The sequence below is a fragment of the Lemur catta genome, chromosome 13 (assembly GCF_020740605.2).
Source record: "Lemur catta isolate mLemCat1 chromosome 13, mLemCat1.pri, whole genome shotgun sequence".
NCBI classification, from domain to species: domain Eukaryota; kingdom Metazoa; phylum Chordata; class Mammalia; order Primates; family Lemuridae; genus Lemur; species Lemur catta.
In genome coordinates, this window is record NC_059140.1 from 60,833,229 (window position 1) to 60,858,814 (window position 25,586).

The 25,586-nt window shown below is 37.4% G+C and overlaps 2 protein-coding genes across 4 annotated transcripts in view; one reads left to right on the forward strand and one right to left on the reverse strand.

Moving 5' to 3' along the window:
- CCDC122 (coiled-coil domain containing 122) overlaps positions 1-8,326 on the reverse strand; it is a 42,695-nt gene extending 34,369 nt beyond the window's left edge. The window contains exon 1 of the mRNA XM_045567229.1: positions 8,257-8,326. The gene's annotated coding sequence lies outside the window, so the exon portion shown is untranslated. The remainder of the gene's footprint in view (positions 1-8,256) is intronic.
- A 102-nt stretch (positions 8,327-8,428) lies between these two features.
- LACC1 (laccase domain containing 1) overlaps positions 8,429-25,586 on the forward strand; it is a 69,846-nt gene continuing 52,688 nt past the window's right edge. Inside the window, exons 1-7 of one of the 3 annotated variants that reach the window (XM_045567226.1) lie at positions 8,430-8,571; positions 9,695-10,290; positions 10,951-11,129; positions 12,482-12,647; positions 15,700-15,925; positions 17,040-17,200; positions 18,234-20,409. In XM_045567226.1, the coding sequence (XP_045423182.1) occupies positions 9,729-10,290; positions 10,951-11,129; positions 12,482-12,647; positions 15,700-15,925; positions 17,040-17,199 (1,293 nt within the window). In that variant the 5' untranslated portion in view covers positions 8,430-8,571; positions 9,695-9,728 and the 3' untranslated portion in view covers position 17,200; positions 18,234-20,409. Of the gene's footprint in view, positions 8,572-9,694; positions 10,291-10,950; positions 11,130-12,481; positions 12,648-15,699; positions 15,926-17,039; positions 17,201-18,233; positions 20,410-25,586 lie in introns of those variants that run through there. The other 2 variants (XM_045567227.1, XM_045567228.1) reach the window with 2 other exon arrangements.

The window sequence follows — 25,586 nt, forward strand, 5'->3', positions numbered from 1 at the left end:
CTACATTTTCCATCTGAATTTGGTTGAAAACATCCTCATATAAGTGGCCCCACACAATTCAAAGCTGTGTTGTTCAAGGTCAACTGTATTTTGTATTTCTGTGTTGCTAAAATGCCACTTTAATCAACTTCCTCCTTTCTATTCTCATTACTACTATCCACATTTCTTCTTTGGAGAACTATTTCAGTAAAATGGATTGATAGAACTGTTGCAGTTTATAGACCTCCAATGGCCTAACGCCACAATATACATAACTGAAGAGGTAACCCAATGAGTTCTTCATGCTCTTACCTAGCAGTAAGTTCCTAAGTAAGTCACCCTTGTGGTGAGTCCCCATTTCTCTCTCCCCTGAATCATTGTGCCATTTCCACAATATGCCTAAGACACTGTGGGCACTATTCCCATTAAACTGTACATCTCTATTAACCTCAGTCTTCAGGAAAAGCTTAAGACTCCTTGGTCATCCCTCCTCATGAAGACCTACTCTTATTTGACTTGGTAAGTCCCTTAATTTGATCCTGTTACCCACTCCCAACCCTTTTATATCTTTCCACTGTGACCTCTGAAACTCATATATTCAGCAAAGTCCTATCCTCAATCTCTTCAGTGAACTTTCCCTTCACGTTTTGGATTTAAGTGAAATCCAAAGGTACTGCTTCCACATTCTCAAGCCACTAAGTCTAGAAGTGAGGCATTTTTCCTGTTACCACTGCCAAACCGTCATCCTTTTCTCCCTAAAACCCTCTCTGGTTTCTTTAAAATTCATACTATAGATTCTAAAAGTTTTACCTTTCCTCGTTGTTATCAATTGATTTCCAGATCTCCCCTCCTCGCTCCTAGAATATAGCATCTGACTTACTGTTTCTCTCTCATTCCTCTTCTTATTCTTTGATGTCTTCTCTCATCCATCCTCCCCAGCCACTTACAGAATATAATTGTACCTCATTCATAATCTCAGATTCAAACTACCTTTCAGTTTTCTAGCTCATTCCATCTGTAAGCACTGTTTAACCACACCAAGACTTCCAATTCCTTGACTCTTCTACCTTTGCATAATCCCTCAGCCTCTCATGTATTCTTCCCTCTTTACCTGGCTAAGATTCCTTTGCATTAACCCTCATTTCTGTTACAGTTCACTCCCTGTTATACTTCCCTGGAAAAACCCCAACCAGTTACTTTGCTTACACTCAAGTAGCTAAATATGCTTAAAGAAACACACATAACTGCACTGCAGTCTCACTTTAAATCAAGACCATTTAAGTCAAGTGAGCCCTCAGGAGTCACCAAGTTTTATAGACAATTGTTTCTCTCCTTCTCTGTCTGTAAACCTCCCACATCTCTTTTCCTTTCCTTTCAGTTGATAACCTACTTTTTTATTTAACTGAGATAGTAGAAAAAAAATCAGAGGGGTTGGTAAATTATCCATCTACCAGTCTTTTGAACCTGTACTCATATACTAGTCCACCCACTTCTTGAAATGAATAAGGTGTCCTTCCTCCTATCTAAGGCCAATCTTTCACTTCTGTATTCCTTTCTTACCTACTCAAGGACATTACTTCTTTAAATGGTCCTTCAACAAAATTTCCCTCTTTACTTGGTCAAATGTATCATCCTGAATGGCCCATCATATGTCAACAAACACCACCACCACCATCCTTGCTTGACACCGTAAACTCCTTCAGCTATTGACTCAATTGTTTATTCCCCTTTAAAGCCAACATCCTTGCTCTCCATTTCCCTTCCTCTCATTCTTGAACCCACTAGAACCAATCATTCACCATTCTACCTTTAAAGCTCTTATGAGTGTATCTATGACCTCCATGTTACCACATATAATGGAAAAGTTCAGTCATTTTACTTGACCTATTGGCATCACTTGACATATTTGAAAATTATCACCTTATTGAAATACCATACTTCTTGGTTTCCACAGCTGGTTCCTCCTTATCTTTCTCACTTATGTTACAGTGTCCTAGTATTCAGTCCTCAGGCTTCCTTCTTTTCTCACACTCATCCTACATGTGATACCATCTAGTTCTATGGCTTTAAAATCTATTTACAGGCTGACAACTCCCAAATTTATATCTCTACCCCAAATATCCCTTTTGAACTATAGACTCATATCAAATTGCCTACCTGATATCTCCACTTGGATTTCTAACAGGCATTTCAACCTAATATGTTCCAAACTGAACTCTTGATTCCTCTATTTCATCACCACCACTAAACCTGCTCCATCCTAGTCTTCTCTATTTCAGTAAATTACAAGTTCATTTTTCTTGTTGTTCAGGCCAAAAATCTTGGATTCATTAGCAAGAATGTCTCTCCAAGGGTGTAGAGCCCAGGGCAATTCAACCAGACTTGCCCAAGACAGTTATAAAGGAAATATTATTGTTAGTATTTCACAGGCTCTTTGGGAAATCCTAAGGACATCCCACAAGTAGGGAGCCCCAGGCTGCTGCCCCAATTAGGCTACCCAAAGGACAAGCCAGAACCTTGACTCTTTTCTTTTGTTACATGCTGCATGCAGTTGTTTTGGCAAAACTCACTGGCTCTACCTTTAAATTATATTGGAATCTAGTTGCTCCTTATCAATTTCAAATACTATCTTAGCAGAGAAGCCTTCTTTGATAACCTTTTTTAAAACATGACCTAGCCTCTTTCACCCTCCATTTCCTTGCTCTTCCTCAATTTTCTTAACAGCATCTATCACCACTGAAATCTTATACACTTGTTTCTTTTCTATATCCTTCTACTAATGTAAGCTCCACGATGACAGAAGTGGCTAGCACATAACAAGTGTCTAACTTTAGTCTATTCACTCCAATTCATCCTTTTCTGGCAGAATAATGCTCCCAAAGCACTGTTCTGATCGTGTCAACAACACAGACAATCTTTCAACTCCATTTTAGATGACATCTTCTTTGAGAAGTCTTTCTTGATCTTTCTGGGCAAATGTGATCTCTCTATTTTTAGAACAATTATTTCTATATCTCTATTATACCATGATAGATAACAGTATATGTCCTAGAGTAAGACAGAGCTAGTTTTTAATCCAGGTTGTGCCACTTACCAGCTTATTAGGTAAATTATTTCTAACTTGGGCCTCAGATTTCTTATTTGTAAAATAGGAACCATACTAGTACCTGCCTAATTAGGGTTATTTTGAAGACTAATGAAATAATGCATGTGGAGCATTTAGCAAATACCTGTCACACAGTGAATGATCAACAAATTTTTAGTCCTATTATTTTCATTATTTTATAGTATCTTTACCCATTAGACTATAAGCTTCAGGAATGCAAATACAGTGTCTTATTCATTTTTAATATTCCCTAAAATATTTGATGAAGTAACCTAAAGAATAAAGAAAATTAAATTTATAATACAATGAAAAATAAAGTAACTGGTACTTCTTTTTTTCTAAAGCAACATAAATTGAAGAACTCAGGTGATTATTTATTTAAGACAACTATTCATGAAATTCATGCTGTAAAATTAGGAAATTTTTAGTTTCTGTATTTCTGTCATAGAATGAAAAGAAAAATGAAAACAATCTACTGCCATCTACTGATAATTCATTAGAATTCCATAAATCAACCAAACAGACTTGAAAGACAAGACTGTCTTTTCAACTGTCTTTAAGAAAAATTAGAATAGTCATCCAAAAAGAATCACTTAATTGACTAATTAAAATGTATCATATACCTATTATATACCAGTGTCTTAGAATCTTCCGAAACTAGGGATTACTCCCTTCTCTGGATAGGCAATGGGATTAAATTTTCAGGACACTGAAAAAGAAACTAGAGACTTTGTACTATTCCTTACCTTCTTAAACAAGATAATATAGGCAAATTCATACATTATCCACATTGCTTCTAGCTTACTACCAATGGAGGGACGAATGTACAGACAGTGCTGAACTACCAATACATCTCTTGTTTTGGAGTATAGACATAAAGGAGTTGGTCTGCAGCTCAAATCTAAGCTTTAAAGGATGCTCAGGCAACTGTTTCAAAAGGTTTCTGCCTCTGGACCATAAATTATAGACTTTTGATGAAATATAGTCATAACTTATTTGCTTATATCATTCAGGATACTATGGGATAAGGTCTTTCTTTTTTTTCTCTAAACAAGAAAGCATGATTTCTAAGTCAAGAGGAGCTTTGTAATAGGTTAAATCATGGCCCCCAAAAGATATGTCCATTTACTAACCCCTAGAACCTGTAAATATGACCTTATTTGGAAAAAAGGTCTTTGCTGATGTAATTGGGTTAAGAATTTCTAGATGAGATCACCTTGGATTTAGGGTGGGACCTAAATTCAATGACAAATGAGAGACTGAATATGCAAATGGACAATGGCCAGAACATATATAAAAATAGAACTCTGACCCACACCCTGCAGCATCCAACCTGGAAAACCAACCTATTATCTACAGTAACCAATCCAGGGAGCCAGCCTGTTATCTATAAATCAGACTTGTAGAAAGTCAGACCACTATCTCCAGTAACAATCCAGGAAGCCAAACTATAACTACTTAGTCCAAATGGCTAGTGCTTCATTAATAACTGACAGCTTCCTTAACTTTTGTCCCCACTTCCAACTTGGGACCAATAAGAAAGAGCCAAATATGCACCCCTAACTAATCACATAGAATGCCCCACTTCTAGTTAGACTGCCTGCAGCTTCCCCCATGCCAACAGCCACTAATCAGGGCATACTCACTCCTCTGCCTCCATTTGACTCTGCCAAAGTACAAGAGATGGTGGCTGACTCCCTTGCAAGCTCTAAATAAATAGCCTTTGCTTGTTCTCATTTGATTGGCCTTCATTTATTTCCATACAAGTGTCCTTGTAAGAGAAAGGCAGAGGGATAGTTGAGACACAGACACACAGGGAAGACCATGTGAAGATGTAGGTATGGAGCCCAAGTCATGTAGGCCCTAGCAGAGAAATGCCTGGAGCCCCCAGAAGCTGCAAGAGGCAGAGGAACCATCAAAAGGTGCAAGGTCCTGTCAACACCTCAATTACATAATCTGGCATCCATAACTGGGAGAGAACAAGTTTTTAAGTCACTCAGTCATAATTTGTTATGGCAGCCCTAGGAAACTAATAGAAGCTTTTAACAAGGAAATTTGCATCTGTTACATGGCCTTTTCTGGAAAGACCCATAAACCTTAGTGTAAATGGCTTAAAAACAACTGTTCACAGTTTTTAAAAAGTTCTACTTTTTAGAGTGATAAGATTTGCATGCTATTATAAGAGTGTTTGGGGATTTCTCCAGTGGTTCCCCTTAAAGGCGGGGCACTATCTCTGCCCTCATAATTCTCTAAATCTCTATGATGGAGAAAGACACATAGTCAAATAATTCAAATGGAGAAGTAGAGTAGATGCTCTCTTAGCCCATCTATATTTAATCTCTAACCAGTTGACTTACTCTATTTCCTTTGTAAATCATAAGTGGCTAATTCCCATTTAATACTGAATGCTCATGGCTAGGAAACTGCTCTCTAGTAAATTTTCCTATTTCTGCTCTCCAGTTGAACTGTACAATCTTACAATGAGTTTCTTGTGTTTGTTCTCAAACCGTTTATGCCAATTGTACTTGATATGATGCTTTCATAATTTAATGTATGTAAATTTAATATTATGTAAACCCATGAAATACCATGGAAATAAAGTTTGTTTCTTCAAAAACCTATGTTTAATATTTTAGAAAGACCCAATAAAGGAGGTATGTGAGATAACTTAAAAAGATTATAAAGAATATATCTGTATTCAGATTGTTTCACAAGTGCCTTTAAATTATTTTCCTCTTAAAAGAATGAAATTTTGGAAAATCTTAGCTGATGGTTTAGAGGTATGGTTCATGCTAGAGATACAATGCAGAACTCTAGTCAGTAGACCATATGCAAAGAAAAGGCCTTGGACCTTCTCAACAAATGAGCATATAATTGTTTTAGATTAAAATAAAAAGTTTAAGGTATTTATGTTATACTTTTACATGATCCTCTGGTTTAAATGACTCTTTCCGTTTTCATTTAAAAAAAGCTTTATTTAGATATAATTTACATACCATAAAGTTCACCCTTATAAAGTATACAATTCAATGTTTAACCAACTTTTTCAATTTATTGCTTGGCTATGTGTTGAGATTGCATCTATGAGAGAGCTTCTTGAATATGAACAAAATACTAAAGAAGAAACTATTAATTCTACTTGGTGAGGGGATGGGAACTCAAAGATTATGTTTGTGCTTGAAGAGTCTTAAACGAGAAGCAGTTAAACAAGCATATAAGGGAAGGGTTTTCTAAGTAGAATGAATAGCAAATGTAAAGGATGAAATCATGTGGCTTATCCAAAGAACAGCCTTTATTTGAATGGCTTAGGAATAGGGAAGTTATTTTTTCAAAGCTAATTATGCATGTGAATCATCTATAGAGATGAAAACAAAACAAAACAAAAAAGCAAAACATGCTCAGGCCTGACTCCTAGAGATTGCAATTTAATGTATAGCTGGGGTGGAGCCCCTGCATTAATTTTTTTTTTTTAAATAAGTTCCACTTGTAGTTCTCATGTGAAGCCAGAAGTGAGAACCACTGGAGCAGGGTGATTTAGAGTGGGGTGAGGGAGTGTTAGGAGATGTGGCTAGGACCAGATAGTAATAGGAAGTGGTATGCAAATACAATATAAAAAATTCTCTCTTCCCTGACAGCTTCACTATTTTTAGATATTTTCTTTTCCATTTTTTATTGCCACTACTGTTGTACGAAAGAATATGAATTCCCATCAGTGTCTGAAAAAACAGAGATAAATGTTTTAATCCTGCTTTGTAACTAAAAGTCCTCTATTTTGGTTGAGGTAATATTTAACATAAAACAAGCTCAATGCAGAGAGTGCACTTTCTAATCAGGTGTACCATCTACAAAGAAAATAGAAATTTGATGAAAACAATTGCCAGGGATATTGCAGAGTGGGTTGCCATTTTAGGTTGGTGCTCCCATTCTCTAGTCAAGCACAAGAATACGCCCACCTCAATGGCTCCTCTAAACTCCCAGATATCCAAGATTTTCACATAAATGTTCTTCAGCACTTACTATATAAGCAACAACAGAGATAAAAGGGACCTCTCCTTCCATGATAACCAGTTCCACAGGAAGCCTCCTTTCTCTTACTCTTCAAAGGGTGGATTTTTCCCCCCTTTTCCCTTAGCACCTGCCTTCCATATAGTAGCTGCTCAATAGTTTTAAATAAATGAATGTCACACTCTTGAAGGACAGATCAGGGATGCTAAATTGTAACTTTTTCATGATTCTAGGAATTAGTGCCTTCTACTGTCCTATCAGTGGCACATACCTAAAAAGGAACATAGAGGCCGGGTGCGGTGGCCCACACTTGTAATCTTAACACTTTGGGAGGCCTCAGCCAGAGGATTGCACGAGGCCAGGAGTTTGAGACCAGCCTGAGCAAGAGCGAGACCCCGTGTCTACAAAAAAATAGAGGCGTGGTGGGGTGCATGCCTGTAGTCCCAGCTACTCGGGAGGCTGAGGCAGGAGGGTCGCATGAGCCCAGGAGTTTGAGGTTGCTGTGAGGTATGATGAGGCCACTGCATCCTAGCCCCAGGCGAGTGACAGGGCAAGGCTCTGTGTCAAAAAAAAAAAAAAAAAGACATAGAGGACGTCTGTGCTGTCAATGCAAGTGAAGGAACGAAGGAACTGTAAGTAATGAGTGTTGGTCCTATCGGCAAGGAAGGCTGGATCAGCAAAAAGCCAAAGGAAGAGAATCAACCAGCTTGTTTCTGGAAACAAATGAACAAACAAAAAAAACATGCAAAACTTCTTCCCAAGGAGGCCCATTACTTGAACCCTGGATGGGACAAGCTGCCAGAGCTAGCGTGACAAGGCTTGGGCTGTGGTGACTAAACCAAGCGTACTGATCACACTACTGTGTCAGCGAATCGTCCACAAGTGACCGGAAGAGCGGGCTTCCAGTGCGCTCCGGAAAGGGCTTCCCCTCGCAGAAGGCAGGCAGCGGTTTAGTCCCGAGGTCCCTCTAGGGCCCCGTCTGACTGGGCCCGCCGTCCGCGCCGCCACCTCCCTCCCACCATCACGGGCCCGCCGCCCGCGCCGCCCAATGCCCACCTCACACAGCCCGTAGCCCCGCCGCTCCGCCCTTCTCTTCCCCGGGCCTGAAGCACCTTGTGCCCCGCGACCCGTTTCCCGGCCCGGCCTGCCCGCTCCTGCCCGCTGACCCGCCTGGCTCCGGTCAGAGGGCCCCGGCGCTGCTCGGCTTTCCGTTCCTCTTCCCTCAGCTGAGCCGCGGGCTCCGCGGCCCGCCCACACCCGGAACTGCTGAGGCAGCGGCGGTCGCGCGGCGCTTAGCACAGCCCGGGCTTCCCCGCGCTCGCGCTCGCGCTCCGCCTGCCGCGTCTGCGCGGCGCGCGCCCGGCTGCCCGGCCCGGAGACCCGAGCTCCCTCCCGCCTCCTGCGGGGCCGCCTCAGCCGGCGGGTTTCCACGGGGAGCCAGCGACCTTGCCAGGCGGGGGGATCCGTGCAGCCGTGGCGAGGTAGGTGAGGCGAGGCGGGGCGGGTGTGGTCGCCACGCGGACGGGTTTGAGACTCCAGGTGACACGCTTGCCGCTTCTCCGTTTGGTTGAGGCGCAGGACGGGGTGGGGATCGCCACAGAGACCGCCACAGACGGGGTGTGCAATGGAAGGTGGAGCGTGAGGAAGCGAGGACCGGGGAATCCGCCTCTGGTGTGCGCTTGTCCCTCAGAGAGCCCCGCACGGGCGGCGAGTGGCGGGCGGAGGTACCGGCAGGTGCGGCGCCGCAGCCTGCACCCTCCTGAGCTGGGGGAACAGGGACCCGGCTGGGACACGCGGTGTGTGGAAACTCACAGTGCACAGGGAAGGAGGGCGGTCACCCACTCCAATCGGGCAAAATGAACTTCAGAGGGAGCCCGGTACGAGGGGGAGCGGAGGCTATGAGAGGCTGCAGGAGGAAACGGTCCGGGACAAATGGCGTGGCGTAAGGGGGTCACCGCGGAGAGACCCGCAGCCTGGGGTGGGCGGGCTGGGGCTGGAGGTGAGCAAATCTGCTCAGGGAGAATGAATAGCGAAGTAGGTAGGAAGCTCGTCTCCTCCAAATCGCAGTGGCTTTTGTGAACATCGCGAAGTGAGGAGTAGCATGTCGGTCCTGAAGGGAGGTCTCTGAGCCATCTCAGCTTTTGTCTCCCTAAAACGTGCTTTTCAGGTGCAGCGGCGTTTAAGCTCATGAACCTAAGTCCCTGCATGTGAAGTGATGTGACCTAACGTGAGTCATATCAGGATTAATGATATATCACTCAGGTTGACACCCTGTAATTAGAAAACAGGACTTTCTCTAAGTCAACAAGTAATTCTATACTTTTAAAATTGGCTCTGTACACAAAACAGAGGAACTGTTGTTCTGCTGGAAAGATGTTCCAACACTTTCACAGAAAGAATTAAAAGATGGCTTTATTTTAATTGTCATGGTTCTCTTATGACAAATAATAGACTAGCTTTTTGGGGAGGGGGTCTAGATTTACTATTTTGGTTATATTTTTAGATCAATGTAATTACTTTTTTTTTAATCCACTACAAATTTCTGTTGTAACTATGAGATTGAAATAATTTTATACTTTTACTAACACTAATTTTTCTTTGCAGGTGATTTACTTAGCATAAATACCTTCTTTGAAGGATGGCAGAAGTGGTTTTGATTGATCTCTTTGGCTTGAAGTTGAACTCTGAAAAGAACTGCCATCAGGCATTACTGAAGACATTGAATGCTGTCCAATACCACCATGCTACCAAGGCCAAGTTCCTTTGTATAATGTGTTGCAGTAACATCGGCTGTGAAAGGGATGGTGAACATGATAATTGTGAATTAGAAACAAGCAATGGATTATCAGTTGTCTTGGGAGAGTTTGAGACTGTTAGCAATCCCAGCATGGCTGCCTCTTTGTATACCATTAAACAAAAAATAGATGAAAAAAATCTGAGCAGCATTAAGGTAATTGTACCTAGGCACAGGAAGACATTAATGAAAGCTTTTATTGATCAGCTCTTCACTGATGTTTATAATTTTGAATTTGAAGATTTACAAATGACTTTGAGGGAAGACCTTTCGAAACAATCCACTGAAATAAACATAATCACAACTCAAGAACTGAAAGAAATCCAGAATGAAATAGAAACGTATTTGAGAAGTCTGCCAGCACTGAAAGGAGAATTAACTATTATCACTTCTCCTTTGATCCCAGGTATATTAAATGCTATTTATTGTTTTTATTGTGTACATGAAGATCCAGCTTTTCCTTAGAGGTTATTCACCTCTTACTTTTCTCCTTTCTTTTATTGACTATTGTGGGCTTATTGCCCACAACAGTTGCAACATAGACGTGTCATGAATGGCCTCGTGGTATCAGGGGTATCAAGGGATAACCTCTTCAAAGCCACCTTAAACAAATAAATTTGCTTTATGCAAATTAACCTTTAAGACAAACCCCCACCGCCCCCAGCCCTCATTTACAATGAGATTTATGACCCTGAAAATCTATTTAGGAAATTCTGAAACTTAACTCATTGGGACCTTCATAGAAGAGTGAAATTTAAAACAGTCAATCTTACTTCTTGGCTAAACAGTATTTATTTTGAGCTCTTTGCTGTTGGATATAACAGCATGGGACAGATGGGACAGAAGATATCCCTTAAAGAACAATAATGCCACAGGGAAGTTAAAACAAACACAAAGCAGAATTTAATAAGAACATCTTGAGGTACCAAATGCTGTAAAAATTAGAAGGCAGGTAAACAAGAGCAGGTTGAAGTGATCAGGGAAGATCTAATTGAGAGACTGGGTTTTGTAATGCTTTACAGTCTTGTATAGCATCTTTTTAACCTTTACTACTTATCTTCAACAGATATTTTCATACATGGATTTACTACAAGAACAGGTGGGATATCTTATATACCAACTCTTAGCTCATTCAATCTCTTCAGTAGCTCCAAACGGAGAGATCCCAAGGCAGTTGTTCAAGAAAATCTGCGTAGGTTGGCAAATGCTGCAGGATTTAATATGGAGAAATTTTACCGAATAAAGGTAAGATTTTGCTTCATGTTTTGGAAGATCTAAAGTATATTGTTGACTCTGCTAGTACTTAAATGGACTTTAATTAAGCTATTTAACTTTTGCATTTCGTGTTTTATCTAAAATTTTAGGATAATGTTGTGGTTGTTTTTCTTAGATTTATACATTATAACCTAAAGGTCAATTCTATTCTATATATACAATAAGTTCTCACTTAACATTGTTGATAAGTTCTTGGAAACTGAAACTTTAAGCAAAATGACTTATAATGAAACCAATTTTACTGTAGGCTAATTGATATAAACAAGGGTTAAGTTCCTACAGCATATTTCTGGTCACAAAACCTCACCAAACTTCTAAATAAAGACCATACATTTCCAATATTAAACGCTGAAATAAATGGGAGCTATACCTACATTTAAGAAAGATTAACAAAAACAAGTAAGATAACAAGTTACTCACTTATTCCAATTCAGGGTTGCTGGAGCCTATCCCAGCAACTCAGGGCCCAACTGTGGACAGGACACCATTCCATCACAGGGCACACACACACACCCACACTCACTCACATGGGGACCATGTAGACATGCCAGTTCATGTAACATGCACATCTTTGGGTTGTGGGAGGAAACCAGAGAAAAAACCCGTATTAGACATGAGGAGAATGTACAAACTGCACCCAGACAGTGGCCTAAATGGGGAAAGAATTTTTTTTTCCTCACCAACATTATAATGAATTGATGTGGAATGGAATAACATTATTCAAGGATGTGCTGTATATTTCATCTGGAGTCCTCAATTCTAAAAGTATAGTTAATTCTCAGAAAATATAGTGCCACTTCTCTTTCTGATTTAGGAGGGTAAGTGAATGGTGGAATAGAAAGGCCATTATTTTCTAACTCAACACTAGGAGGAACTAGGGTCATAACTGATGACATAATGTCTTGTTCCTTACAGAATTCTAGCTTTACTTGAGTCTAGGAAAAATAAAAATAGCATTAATTTGGTAATTCACTTTCTTTAATAAGAAAGTTAAATTTTCATTTTGTGGAAAGTGCTAGAAGGAGAGATTTATCCATCTATAGTGAAAACTGTTCATGATGATAGACTATATTGAATTTCATAATGGTAAAGCCTGCTTTTCTTTGAACAAAATATGCAGAGATTATAATGCCAAAAGCTTAAAAAGTTAAATAAGTAAATCTGATATTTTACCATATGTACAACTGGTGTATTTAATGAATGCCAGTAATCTTACACTGGTCATATAATTTTGTACTAAAATCAATACTTTCAGAAAAACTTATGGTAGGAGAAATCCTGCTTTCAAAACATTTTCATTGAACATGTTTGGTATTAATTAGACTGATCATGCCAATGACGTCTGGATTATGGGAAGGAAGGAGCCTGAATCTTATGATGGAATAACCACAAATCAGAGAGGAGTCACAATAGCAGCTCTTGGTGCTGACTGTATACCGATAGTTTTTGCAGATCCTGTCAAAAAAGCATGTGGAGTTGCTCACTCTGGTAAGTATACTTAATCAAGCGTTTAGGATTTTACTAATTTTGTAGTACAGGAAAAAATTATAATTTCTGGTGGGCATGACAAACAGTTAATTACATTACATTGTGATAAATGTAATGATGGGGTGGGGCACCAGCGTACTCTTATTATAGGGGCCGATAAAAGGAGTATCCAAGTCAAATTATATGAATCATGCTAGAATTCTCAAAGAAGACAGTACCTACGTTGATTGCTGAAGAATTTGTTGGATTTGGCTAGGTACCAGTGTTTCTCAGCAAGGGTACCATTAACATTTTGGGCAAGGTAATCTTACATTACAGATTAAGTATCTTTGACCCTCAAAATTCTTAATGTCAGTAGCACCTCCAGTTATAGTAAAAACCAAAACAAACAAACAAACAAACCAAACAACAACAACAAACATCTCCATGCTTTTCAAAACACTCCCTAGGGCAGTGGTACTGCCTCTGGTTGAGAATCCTTGAAATGCAGGCAACAAGAAATAGGAATGTTAGGCATGTTGCAGGAAGGTGTTCACACAGATGGAACAGGTGTAAAGCTAGGGAGGTAAAAAAAACAAGATGTTTTGTAAACTACATTTAGTTTAACTAACTCAGTGTATTTAACTGTAACTATTCTCTGAAGATAAGAGCAAAGAAGTATCTTTTGAATCTATATTATGTTAAGGTTATGGTATTTTATTTTCTGAAGGTCTTTTAAAATAGTATTTAGATTATCTAGTGGTTATGATTCTATAGGAAATGAGAGATGACCTTTAGAATTTTCTTCTACTTATAAATCTATGACTACTTTCCTTTTTAGTACATAGGAAAAAAAAGAAGCATATTTTTCTTTTGACTAGCTGAAGTATTGGAATTGCATGAGAAATCAAGTTTACTAAAAGAAATTGTCAAAAAGTTATTTAAAATTTTAGTCTTGGCTCTTGGATATAAAAGGGGAATATTATTTGTTACTTCTTGGGCTTTAAAACATTTATTTTAAAAATATCCAAGATAAAGCAGTCAAAATGAAGTTATAAATGTGAATTTTCAACTCAATAAATTTATTTTGAAATAGAATGTAATTAGGTACACTGTATACTTGTTATTTTATCAGATATAAAAAGTGTAAAATCCTATGGGACTAATTTAATAAAAATCATTTAACCAGATGTGTATATATGCATATACATTTGCTGTAGGAAAAAAATCAAATAGGATGTAGAGGAATTATAGGTGAAAGGAGAATTAAGGAAGATCTCTGAGGAAGAGAGCTGCTCTTATCTCTAGGAAATCCCTGACAATATTTCTCTTTAGCTCAAAATACCTATATCCAGTTGCTTCCCTGTGAATATCACTGCCTACATATTCATAGGTGCCTCAAAGTCATTGTGCCAAAAACTCAATATTTTTTTCCTAAAGCCTTCTCTACCACTTAGGTTTCCTATTTTGATTATTAATATCCCACCTACTTACAGACCCAGCTAGAAACTTGATCTTTTCATTCTTTTCTTCCCATAGCCACATATCCAGTGGGTTACCAGTGGAGGTTGGACCTGTAACCTAAGTACTTTTTGCTTTGGTCATCTCCTCCCTTTATCTGGAAAGATTGATCTCTTTGCCCGAGTGCCTAGCTTTAGAAGGGTATGTGTATGGAGTGCTGAGGGAAGGAGTAAAGGAACTCCTTATTGGCCAAGCAGATCAGCTGAATCAAACTCAGATACAGGGAATAAAGGAGAAATGCAATATTCTTAGCTTTCTGTCTTTGGCAACTAGATGGGAGCAGAAGTAAAGAAAATGATTTTATCTTGGAACTCCATGGGATCCAGTGCAGCAGAGACAAAACTAGCAAGGGTATGATAGTCTAGGCAAATGGGAAGGGTATGAAAGGGGACTATTAATTGAAACATAACAGATATATTTTAATATAAAAAGTGAGGGACAGATGAAAACTACAAAACATTGCTGAAAGAAATTAAAGAAGACACAGATAGATGAAGAGAAATCCCATGTTAATGGATTGGAAATTAGGAAAATATAAATCAAAACCACAAGGAGATATTTCCTCACATCCATTAAGATGACTAATATTAAAAAAATCTCAGAAAATAACAAGTGTTGTTGAGGAAGTAGAAAAATTTGAACACTGGTGTACTGGTGGTGGGAATGTGAAATAGTGTAGCCACTAAAGAAAACAGTAATTTCCAGCAATTTCCCTTGTGGGTATATATCCAAAGAATTGAAAGCAGGAATTCAAAAAGATATTTGCACACCCATGTTGATAACAGCATTCACCATAGCCAAAAGGTGGAAACAACCCAAGTGTTCATTGATAGATGAATAGATAAGCAAAATATAGTATATATAATACATACAGTGGAATATTATGCAGCCTTAAAAAGGTAGGAAATTCCGACACATGCTATAATATAGATGAACTTTGAGGATATTAGGCTAAGTGAAGTAAGCCAGTCACAAAAAACCAAATACTATATTGATTTCACTTATATAAGGTCCCTATGGTAATCAAATTCATAGGAACTAGAAGAAGAATGGTAGTTGCCAGAGGCTGGGGAAAAGGAGAAACAGGGAGTTATTGTTTAGTAGTTATAGAGTTTCAATTTTACAATATGAAAACATTCTGGATATTGGTTGTACAGCAATATGAATTTAACACTTTTGAACTATACACTTAAAACAGTTAAAATGGTAAATTTTATGTGTTTTTAATCACAATTTTTTTAAAATATGAAAAATAAAATGAGAGAAGATTAAGAAACTATAATCCCATTGGAAACTATAAGTATAGGACATCTTTAAAAGGAAGAGAAAGGAAACTCCTATTAAATGTGTCTTCTGTGTCAGGTGCTTTGTATAATATATCTCATTTAAAAGCTACACTATAATGTAATAATTAATTTTGTGGTTCATTTATTATTTATGGACTTTGAAAAATATACAAACTAAATCTGCTCATTGTTACCTTAGACATAAATTGTGTTGAAGTTCTGTTATATTTTAACTTTCCTTATCTCTTTTTCTTCTTATTTACCAGGTTGGAAAGGTACTTTGTTAGGTGTTGCCATGGCTACAGTGAATGCTATGATAGCAGAATATGGCTGTAGTTTGGAGGACATTGTTGTTGTACTTGGGCCATCAGTAGGACCTTGCTGTTTTACTCTTCCAAAGGAATCAGCAAAGGTATTTCATAATCTTCATCCTGCGTGTGTACGACTGTTTGACTCTCCAGATCCCTATGTTGACATCCGTAAAGCCACCAGGTATGTTTGATTTCATTCTGGAATTGCAAGTTTGGTTTTTGCTATTGCCCTAAAATGAAAATTATTTTAGAGAACAAAATAACATTAAGAAAAATTCAGGTGGCAGTTATTTAAGTAGCTGACATATACATGTACACAAAAACTCATTTTAAATATGAACTCTATTTAAGTTTAAATAACAGAAATTTTCCTGTCTGGTATCTCTTATTGATTTAAAAGTGAAGGAAGAAACAGTGACATTTAGTTTTAAGACATCTACTTAAACTTCATATAGAAAAGTTGGAATGTACTTTACTTCACAACCATTCCTCAGCTAAACTCTCCTAAATGTAATAAACTATCAGGAAGCTGATAGTTTGAAATTTTTCTTATTCTCTGATTAACTAGAGGAATATATTTCTTAGGAAAATATTAGATAATATAAACATGAGATCACTTTCAAGTTTTTTTTTTACAATTTCTTGCATTTTTCAATCTATGAAGTTTTGCTATTAGTATCTGTTGAAAATTGTTTGCCATTACTACAAAGGAAAATTGATATTTGATTTAAATCATGTTTCTATTCCAGTCAGCGAAACTTTACCCAGATTCAGCCTCATTTAGTACATAAGTAGAAAGGTTGAAATTGATTCTTGTATGTGACTTGTGGAATTAGGTATCACTAATTTGTAGTCATATTTCATATCATGAAGTGTTTATGGAGAAGCAAGTTTTCTGTGAAAAAAATTGGTTAGTAGAAAGAAATGAGATGGAGGACCAGATGACTAAAAAGTACACTCTTTCTGAACCAAATGAATTTTGTTTGGTATCCTGGTAACTTTAGAAGTTTCTTCAAAAATAAGTACTTGATTTTTACTATAAAATTATGAAACCAAATCATGTCTGCAGGACAATATGGAAGGTTGTACAGTTCATATATGAACTTAGGTGATAAATGGTGATAAAGTTAACCTTTTTCTGACTAGTCCATGTTCTGTAAGTGAATAACAATTTGCATTATTCCAAGAAGATCTTTCCCAGAACTCTTTCATACCAATATCCATACTTTTTTCATATTGCTTTGGCTATAGGTAAAATAAACTTTTGCTCTCTTGTGAAAAATCTTTATCCTAAGGATTCTTCTAGAACGGGGAGGAATTCTTCCACAGAATATTCAGGACCAGAACCAAGATCTCAACCTCTGTACATCCTGCCATCCTGACAAGTTTTTCTCTCATGTCCGAGATGGCCTTAATTTTGGTACACAGATTGGCTTCATATCGATTAGAGAATGAGGTACAGTTGGTTCTCTCTTCTCTTTCTGGTCTCTTTCTCTGTCTCTTGTCCCCCTCACCTTCTCTCCCTCCTTTTCTCCTTTTTCCTCTTTCAGTCTTTCCCTCCCTTCATTTTTTAAAATAATTAATTATATTTAACTTTACTCCTTTATTCCTATAGGAAGAATTAAGTTTTATTTTTTAAGCAATGTAATAGTGTTAGACAAGTTCATTTTCAGTAACATACTCTATTATAAAGAATAGCCACTCCTCTTTTGAGTTAACGAGGAATAATCAGGGTGGTTTATGTTAAAGTTATGAAAATAAAATAATTTAATCTTTAAAAATCCTATATTTATATTCTTTATCTCTACTATGTACTTGATATCTGTAAATTTACTATCATAACATTCTTATAGCTTTCATTTTTTTAAGAAGAAATCTTTGCATAAATATTCTAATTCTAGAATAATAAGTAATCTTCACATAAACAAACAGGCTTGGTTTTCAACTAGCTTTCCAACTGATTATCTATAGCTGGAGTTGATCAAATTTTTCTTTTAAGGGCCAGATAGTAAATATTTTAGGTTTTATGGGACATACAGTATCTGTCTCAACTACTTAAGTCTGCCATTATAAAGCAAAAACAGACTGATACTACAGAAATAAGTGAGTATGTCTGTGTTCCAATAAAACTTTATTTACAAAACAAAAACAGATGAGTAGCTAGATTTGACCTACAGGCTATAGTTTGCTGACACCTGATCTACAGTCATAGAACTAGATTGAGTGTAATTTCATTAAAATAGTATTTATGGAGATGGTTTTGTTAGAGCTATACAAAAATACTTCATGATAGTGATTTAGCACTATCTCTTTAGCATATATGTAATTTTCCTGAAGGTTGCTTTTAACTGAATGAGTATTATTTTCAGTCTTTGCAATGTCTTTAGTTCTTTAATATACAAAAAAACTTTAACAGATTCATGATTCTTACCTTTATATTCTCTTAGCACTAATAAGGGTCTCATATTTTATTTCTATATATTTTACAGATACTTGACTGGATTCTTGCATAAATATTCCCCGCTTCCTTTCAAATTGACTACAAGAGATAAATTTAGCTGTTTGATTTATTTAAAACTAAGAGGATTACAATGGATAATTTATCTGTAGGTTATATTTTTACTATTATGCAAAGCCAAATGATTTTCACTTAATTCTAACAATAACTGACAAAAAATCAGTATGATATAGTTTTACAGTAAATGTTTTATAGATGAAGATTATTCTTAAGATTTGTCCTCCCTATTTGTTACATAATCAAGAATAGGTTTGTTCAGTTCAGTATTTATTGAGCATCCTCTATTTGTCAGGCTGTGTTAAGCACAGGTGAATCAAAATGAATGACTTTTTCCCTTTGAGTCTGATGTAGGAGAGGAGATAAACACTTCTACAATTTTAATAGCAGTAGAAGAGTACAGAAGCAGTAGGGATTAATTTTGCCCAGAAGGCAGGATAGAGAAGTTATTACAGAGAAAATCCTATATCACATGGGCCCAAAAGATGTATAGACTTTTGACAAATGAGGAACAACCATAACAGGTAGAGGGAATATCGTGAACCAGGGCATGAAACTGAAAGTGCATAACATGTTATAGAGGGAGAAGGGTGTAGGCAGGTGTTAGGACCCGAAAAACAGTTTGTAAACAGATTAGTAAGGGTCTTAAATGCCATGTCAAAGAGTTTGGAGTTTATTTTGCAGGCAATGAATAGGCATCAAAAAAAAAAAAAGTAGGAGAGTGTGTTCATTTCCTTGGCATCGTATTTAACTAGATAGATTCAAATTGTGTGAGACCAAAGCAGAAAGACTAGATAAGAGGTGGTCAAAATATTTCAAAAAAGAAATAATGAAAATCCAGTGAACGCAGTGGAAATTAAAATGGAGAAGAAAGTAAATGGATTAAAGAGACATTTCAGAGATAGAATCAGTAATCCCATTACTAGATAATGGAAGTAAAAGGTAAGGAAGAATGGAGAAGTCAGTGATGACTGCAAGATTTGTCTGCTTGGTTAACTACCAAGAGTGGCAATAAAGGGAAGGAGGCAGTTTGGGACAAGGGAGAAGGATATTGAGTTCCACTTGACACAGAATGAAGTGCATTAAATATTTGGTCAACAGTTAGAAATACAGACCTAGAACTTGGGAGGGAGCCTGAGACAAAGTCACACATTTGGAAGTTGGCTATGCAGAGATAATGCTTGATTCTATTGGAGCAAGTTGGATAATCTACGCAGAAATTAGGGTGAGAGAAAAGGAGGTCCAAGGATGAAACCTCATATAGCACCTACATTTGAAGAATAAGAAGCTAAACAAGTAAGTCAACTGAAGTAAGAAAAAAAATAGGGTATAGTTGTTTAGTGGAAGTCAGTGTAGGTGTGGGAAGTACTCAAAAGGAAATCTTCAGGGTTAAAATAAAGTGAGAACTGAGAAGAAAGCAATGGTTTAACTGTATTAAAGCTATTCTGTAGGCAGTGGTGGCAGAGTCAGATTTCAGTGCATCGAGGAAGAGGGTGTGTAAAATGTCGACTCTTCTTCAACAGTATTTACTAGAGAAGAGAAAAACCTGGGGATTGTATCTTGAAGGAAGCAAGTTTGTTTTGTGGATGAATGGTTTTGGGTATGTTTGTAAGCTAAAAAGAGTTAAGCTACTTTTCATTTAGGAAAAATGGTATATTTGTTAATGTAAATTGTTACATTGCATCTTAAAAATTTATTTCATACATGTATTTCCTATATGTATATGCAGTAAAATAACAGCAAATAACATTTTTTGGTATTTACAAAGGACTTTCATGTACCTCACCTCACTTTACCTTTATGTAACCACTCTGAAATAAATAAGTCAAATGTTACCCCTGAGCCTCACTGTGGTGGAAGTCAAAGTCACATAACTTGTGATGAAGTAAGATTTGAACATACACATATTATGACTCCAGATCTGCTTTCAGATTTTACAGTTAGTAAAAACTATCTAAATTATATTTTTATTTTAATTTTTTTGTTAACATCGTTTATTCATATATTCAGTCCGAATTTTGTTGAGGTACTGGGATAAGTTAAAAAATACATAGTTGTAGCCTTCAAGATGTTTAATATCCAGTGAAAAGTGACAGTCAATAAACCAGCAATCTCAGTACTCTGTGTTGTGAGGTTGCCACAATCTTTTACCTTGTTTACTTTAATTCTCTGCATTCCCATAGCCTGGTGTGAAATTTAAATAAAATACCTCATTCCTTCCAATTCAGGGAAGGCATTAAACACAAATCATATGATAGAAATTTTGAACTCCTGCAAAATATTCTTTTTTGTAATGATAACAATAAAGATTAAGGAATACTTTCACATATTGACAAAGGTTGATAATTTTCTGATTCTCCACTGAACATTATTTTGTTTGAAGTTTATAAATTTACAGAGTGTTAGGCAGATATATTACACTTTATGTACCACAACATTGTAAAACCAAATAAAAATTATTTTTGATTATTTATGATTTTAGATTATCTGTGCCAAAGTATATAATGAAAAGTTGTCTCTTTGTTGTTTTGCTGAGTGAAAAGTATTGATTCAGTAACTCAGAAACAGAACTACTACGTTATTAAATAATCATATCTTATTTGCTTCTAACACACCTGTCACTCTGAAGCATTTGTATGTAGGTTTCTTGAACTTTTGGAATACAAGAACAATGATGATTTCTAGTAAGTTAAGGTTTGTTTTTTAATCTAAGTACTGCTACTAACTACACAGAGGAAATATTCTTTGCTATTTTATTAATAAGAGACATTAAGTTTATAAATAAAATGAGGGTTCATAACATGACTTTTTAGAAGTACTGACTATCAAACTAAAATTTCCTGGACCATTTATCTAATTCTAATTTTAACTTGTGAAGAATAGGATAGTGACTAAATATGCTATCCTCCAGTGCTTTACAAACAAATGAAATGATCTCACCACTAGGAGGCAGTATTTCTACAAGTAGCTCGCTCTGGTTTTTGGTGTAAAGTTAATCTCTGTATTTATGTGTACAAAAAAAAGGGCATTTAAAGTTAGTGAATTTATTGCTGTTACTTTAGGCACAGCATATTGCAGCTCAGGTAAATGAAAGCATTTAGGAGCCTTCACCCACCTCGATCTCACTTCTTTCGAATCTCTAGTAACTGCTTTTCTGTAAGTACACTCATGGGAGAAACTCAGAAAAGCTTATTCTGTGTCACATGACAAAAAATAAATAATAGCCATGTATTCAGAAGCTGGAAGAAAAGATAACAGTAACCATATGAGTTATATTATTTTATATCTCAAAGTGGGATTTGATATTTGTTTTCACTTGGTTGTCCTAAAGTTATATATACGATATATCCATCTTTTTAGTGAAAAAGTCATCTGTTACCAGTTATCTGTGTGTTTGTGTGTGTATGCAAGGGCCTGTTATGTATGTGCTAACTGGTGAACAAGAAATATGTGTGTGTTAAATATGATATATAGCCCCTTTGCCCTAGCTAATATAAATTCACATATACAAAACACATTGGATGCCGTGGAATCATAGATTTCTTCCTTTAACTTTTTTATAAATTGTGCAATAAAGAATTAGAAGCATGGTTCATATGCCTACTAGATGTGCTTATGGGAACCCTGGTCTAGGTCAAGTACACTTCCATTTTAAGCAGTGTTTTTAAACTTACTTGTGATTTTAAAGATTAGGCAGCTGCTATAAGCAATGCATTGTTCTGTGCTAGGTCATTGCTTAACAAAGAAAAAAGAAATCTGCCAGTACTACTTTTTCCAGATCAACACATTTAGCTTGAAGTCACAATGATTATATGTCAGCTGTGTTGAGACAAACTTTTTATACTCTCCTTAGATGCATTTTCTTTGCAGAGAAAGAAATGCTTACATCACATTCCATATGACCTTGTGCCAAGTGCCTGAGTTGAGCTAGGTCCCTTCTGTATTTGGAGCAGGCTTTTTGTTTTATTTAGTTCTCAGAAGGCTGGGGTGTCCAGTTACTGTATTTTATTAAACAATTAAAATTTCCAGCAGGCTCAGTAGCTCAAAATGCCACCTTACTTTCTAACCATAAAAAAGTATGAATTTCATGAGAAACATTTATAGAAAATAAATCTGTTCATGGTAACAAATCTATTTGTTTTTAATATCCTTCATTTTCTTAATTCTGCTTAACACATTGCTTTAGTTTACATCTCACTATGCTTCCCTTTTCCTTAATATCCTTAAGCACGCGTATACCTGATATTTCATATTCATAGGGTAAATTCATTCTTTGAATTTTCTACATTTATATTCATATCCAGATTTGGCTATATGGTTACCTGTTGGACCTATTCTATGGTTTCTCAAATACAGCATCCTCCAAACTTAACATCTTCCCTTCAAAACCTCCTCACTTCTGGTGTTCTATCTCATAGAATAAAATCATGCAGGTGCCCAGACAGAAACTCTGGAGTGTTTCTGAATGCCTCTCTTTCCTTCCCCCCTTCCCTTCCCACACTACTTACTTTTTGTACCTACCATCTGTTCCCATGTCTTTCTCTCAACTGCCACAGACATTCTGGTCATCATCTCTCACCTACGTCATTAGAGCAGCCTTCTAAGTAGTCTTTCCTTATTGAATCCCTCCTTACAGTGCCATTATTGATTGTTTTAAAATGGAAATCTGGTCATATCCCTCAAAATTTTTCATGGCTTCTCACTACCTCCAATATAAAGATCTCACCAAAGTTCATAAGTGCTGTCACAATCTTGCCCCTGCTTACCTCTTCAATTTCCACCCCTCCCCTCTCTACACCACATGCCATTCTGTACTTTTTTCATTTCCTAGAATATGCCATTAAGCTAGGTCAGACCAAAGAGGTTGGTTTGCATTCAAAGACTGATAGAACTCAGATTTTATTCAAGATTACTTTCACTTAGGCTCTTTACTCAATTAGCAAACAGGCATTACCAAGGACATATATAATATAAGCATTTAAGTGAATGGATCCAACACTCAAGTGTCTTCCTAATTTCTCATGGAGATTTGGCCAAAATCCAGTTGTCAATGTAATATATACATAGTGAATAGTATGCCAGGTCACACACAGAAGCTCAGTAACTTTTGTTGCGTTAGGCAGGGTGAGGGGCCATGTGAATGCTCAAAGTTCTACCTTGAACCATATAAGGAAAGTTTTTCTGTATCTAAAAGTATGAACAATACTTTTTTCTGTGTGACTGCGTCAATAGCAGTTATCACCATGATCTTCCACAGCCATGTTGTCTCTTGCCTTCTGGCTTTGTACATACTGCTGGCTCTATATGCACAGTAGTTCTCGACCCCACTTCTCTTAAATAACTCTTAAACATCCTTCAAGGCTCAAATCAGGGGTCACTCTTAAACATCCTTTAAGGCTCAAATCAGGGGTCACCTCTTCCAGAATATTTTCCTTGGTTGTTTGCTTCATTAGCATTCATCCTGAGCATCATTTTTTATGGTCCTTAGTGAAATGATTTTTAAATGTTGGTCTCCTTAAAACACATCTAACCCACAAGGATGCATTCAGACTCAAAGTGAAGGGATGGAAAACAATATTCCATGCAAATGGAAGCCAAAAGAAAACTGGTGTAGCAGTTCTGATTTCAGATAACTTAGTCTTCAAATCAACAAAAGTAATGAAAGACAAAGAGGGTCACTATATAATGGTAAAGGGTACAATTCAACAAGAAGACATAACAATTCTAAATATTTATGCACCTAACTCAGGTGCACCCAGATTCATAAAACAAAATGATAAAATGATCTTGATCTAAACAAAATGATAAATAGAACCATACTAGCTTGGGACTACAACACCCCTCTGACAGAAAGGACAGATCCTCCAAACAGAAAATAAACAAAGAAACAATGGACTTAAACAGAACTCTAGAACAAATGGGACTGACTGGTATTTACAGAACATTCTACTCCAAAACCACTGAATATATGTTTTTCTCATCAGCTCATGGGACATTCTCTAAGATTGACCATATCCTAGGCCACAAAGCATGTCTCAACAAATTAAAAAAAAATAGAAATTTTACCATGCATCTTCTCAGACCACAGTGGAATAAAATTGAAATCAACTCCAACAGAAACTCTCATCTCTACACAAAATCATGGAAACTAAACAACCTCCTGCTGAATGATTATTGGATTAAGGAGGAAATTAAGATGGAAATCAAAAGATTATTTGAACTAAATGATAAAGGAAACACAAGTTATCAGAATCTGTGAGATACAACTAAAGCAGTCCTGAAAGGAGAATTTATAGCCTCTCCTGTAGGAGGCTTCTGGTCTGATACAGGGAGCTGACTGGAGACTGTGGCCTTGCACTGGAGAGAGCACAATGGGGTCCTGCTGGCTTCTGAACCCTGGGCACTATGGTTAGTGCCATTTAGAGGTCCCAGCTCCCGAGCACTATATTTACCTGGGGGTCAGAGTCATTGCTGCCACCTCCCCATTGCTCCTGCCAGGCTGGAGAGGGAGCAGGGAGGCCAAGTGTTCTTGCACAGCCTGTGGCCAGTTGCTGCATACCCCCAATGCTGCTCGGGGACCCAGACAAAGCAGGTGCCCATGGACCTAGCACCTACTCCAGCCACTTGGATGGCTCTGCCCAGCCACAGCTGCTGCAGGTCTTAGGCAGAGGACATGCCTGTGATAGCAACTGCCTGGGTAGCAACACCACCACCTCACCTAGGCAGAGTGAATGCCCATGCTGCCAGGCACAGACTTCCCCCATGGGCCCATTGCCCATGGTGTGCCCATGGCAATAACAAGAGAAGAGGAGACGCAGGAGGGGAGGAGAATTAAAGGCTCACAGTACATCCACACCTCTCCTGCCTGGTCAATCTTCCGGAACAGGACTCAAGCCCGTCATCCAGGGACAGCTCCCTTTCTTCACTGAGCAACAGAGTTCCCAGCAGAGGAGATCAGGTGTCCTACAAAGCTATTAACATCTGTTTTGAACTGAGAGAAGAGGTACCAGATGAGAAGGAACCAGCATAAGAACTCTGGCAACATGAAAAAACAAGCTGTTTTGACACCCCTCAAAGATCACACTAGCTCTCCAGCAATGGACTCCAACCAAAAGCAAATTGTTGAAATGTCAGATATAGAATTCAGGGTGTGGATCACAAGTAAGATCAATGGGATTGATGAGAAAGTTGAAAACCAACATAAAGAAATAAAAAAAAATCAAGTTATGAATGAAAAATTAACTGAAGAGACAGATAATATAAGAAAAATATAACAGAACTTCTGGAAATGAAAGAGTCATTTAGGGAATTTCAAAATAAAGTGGAA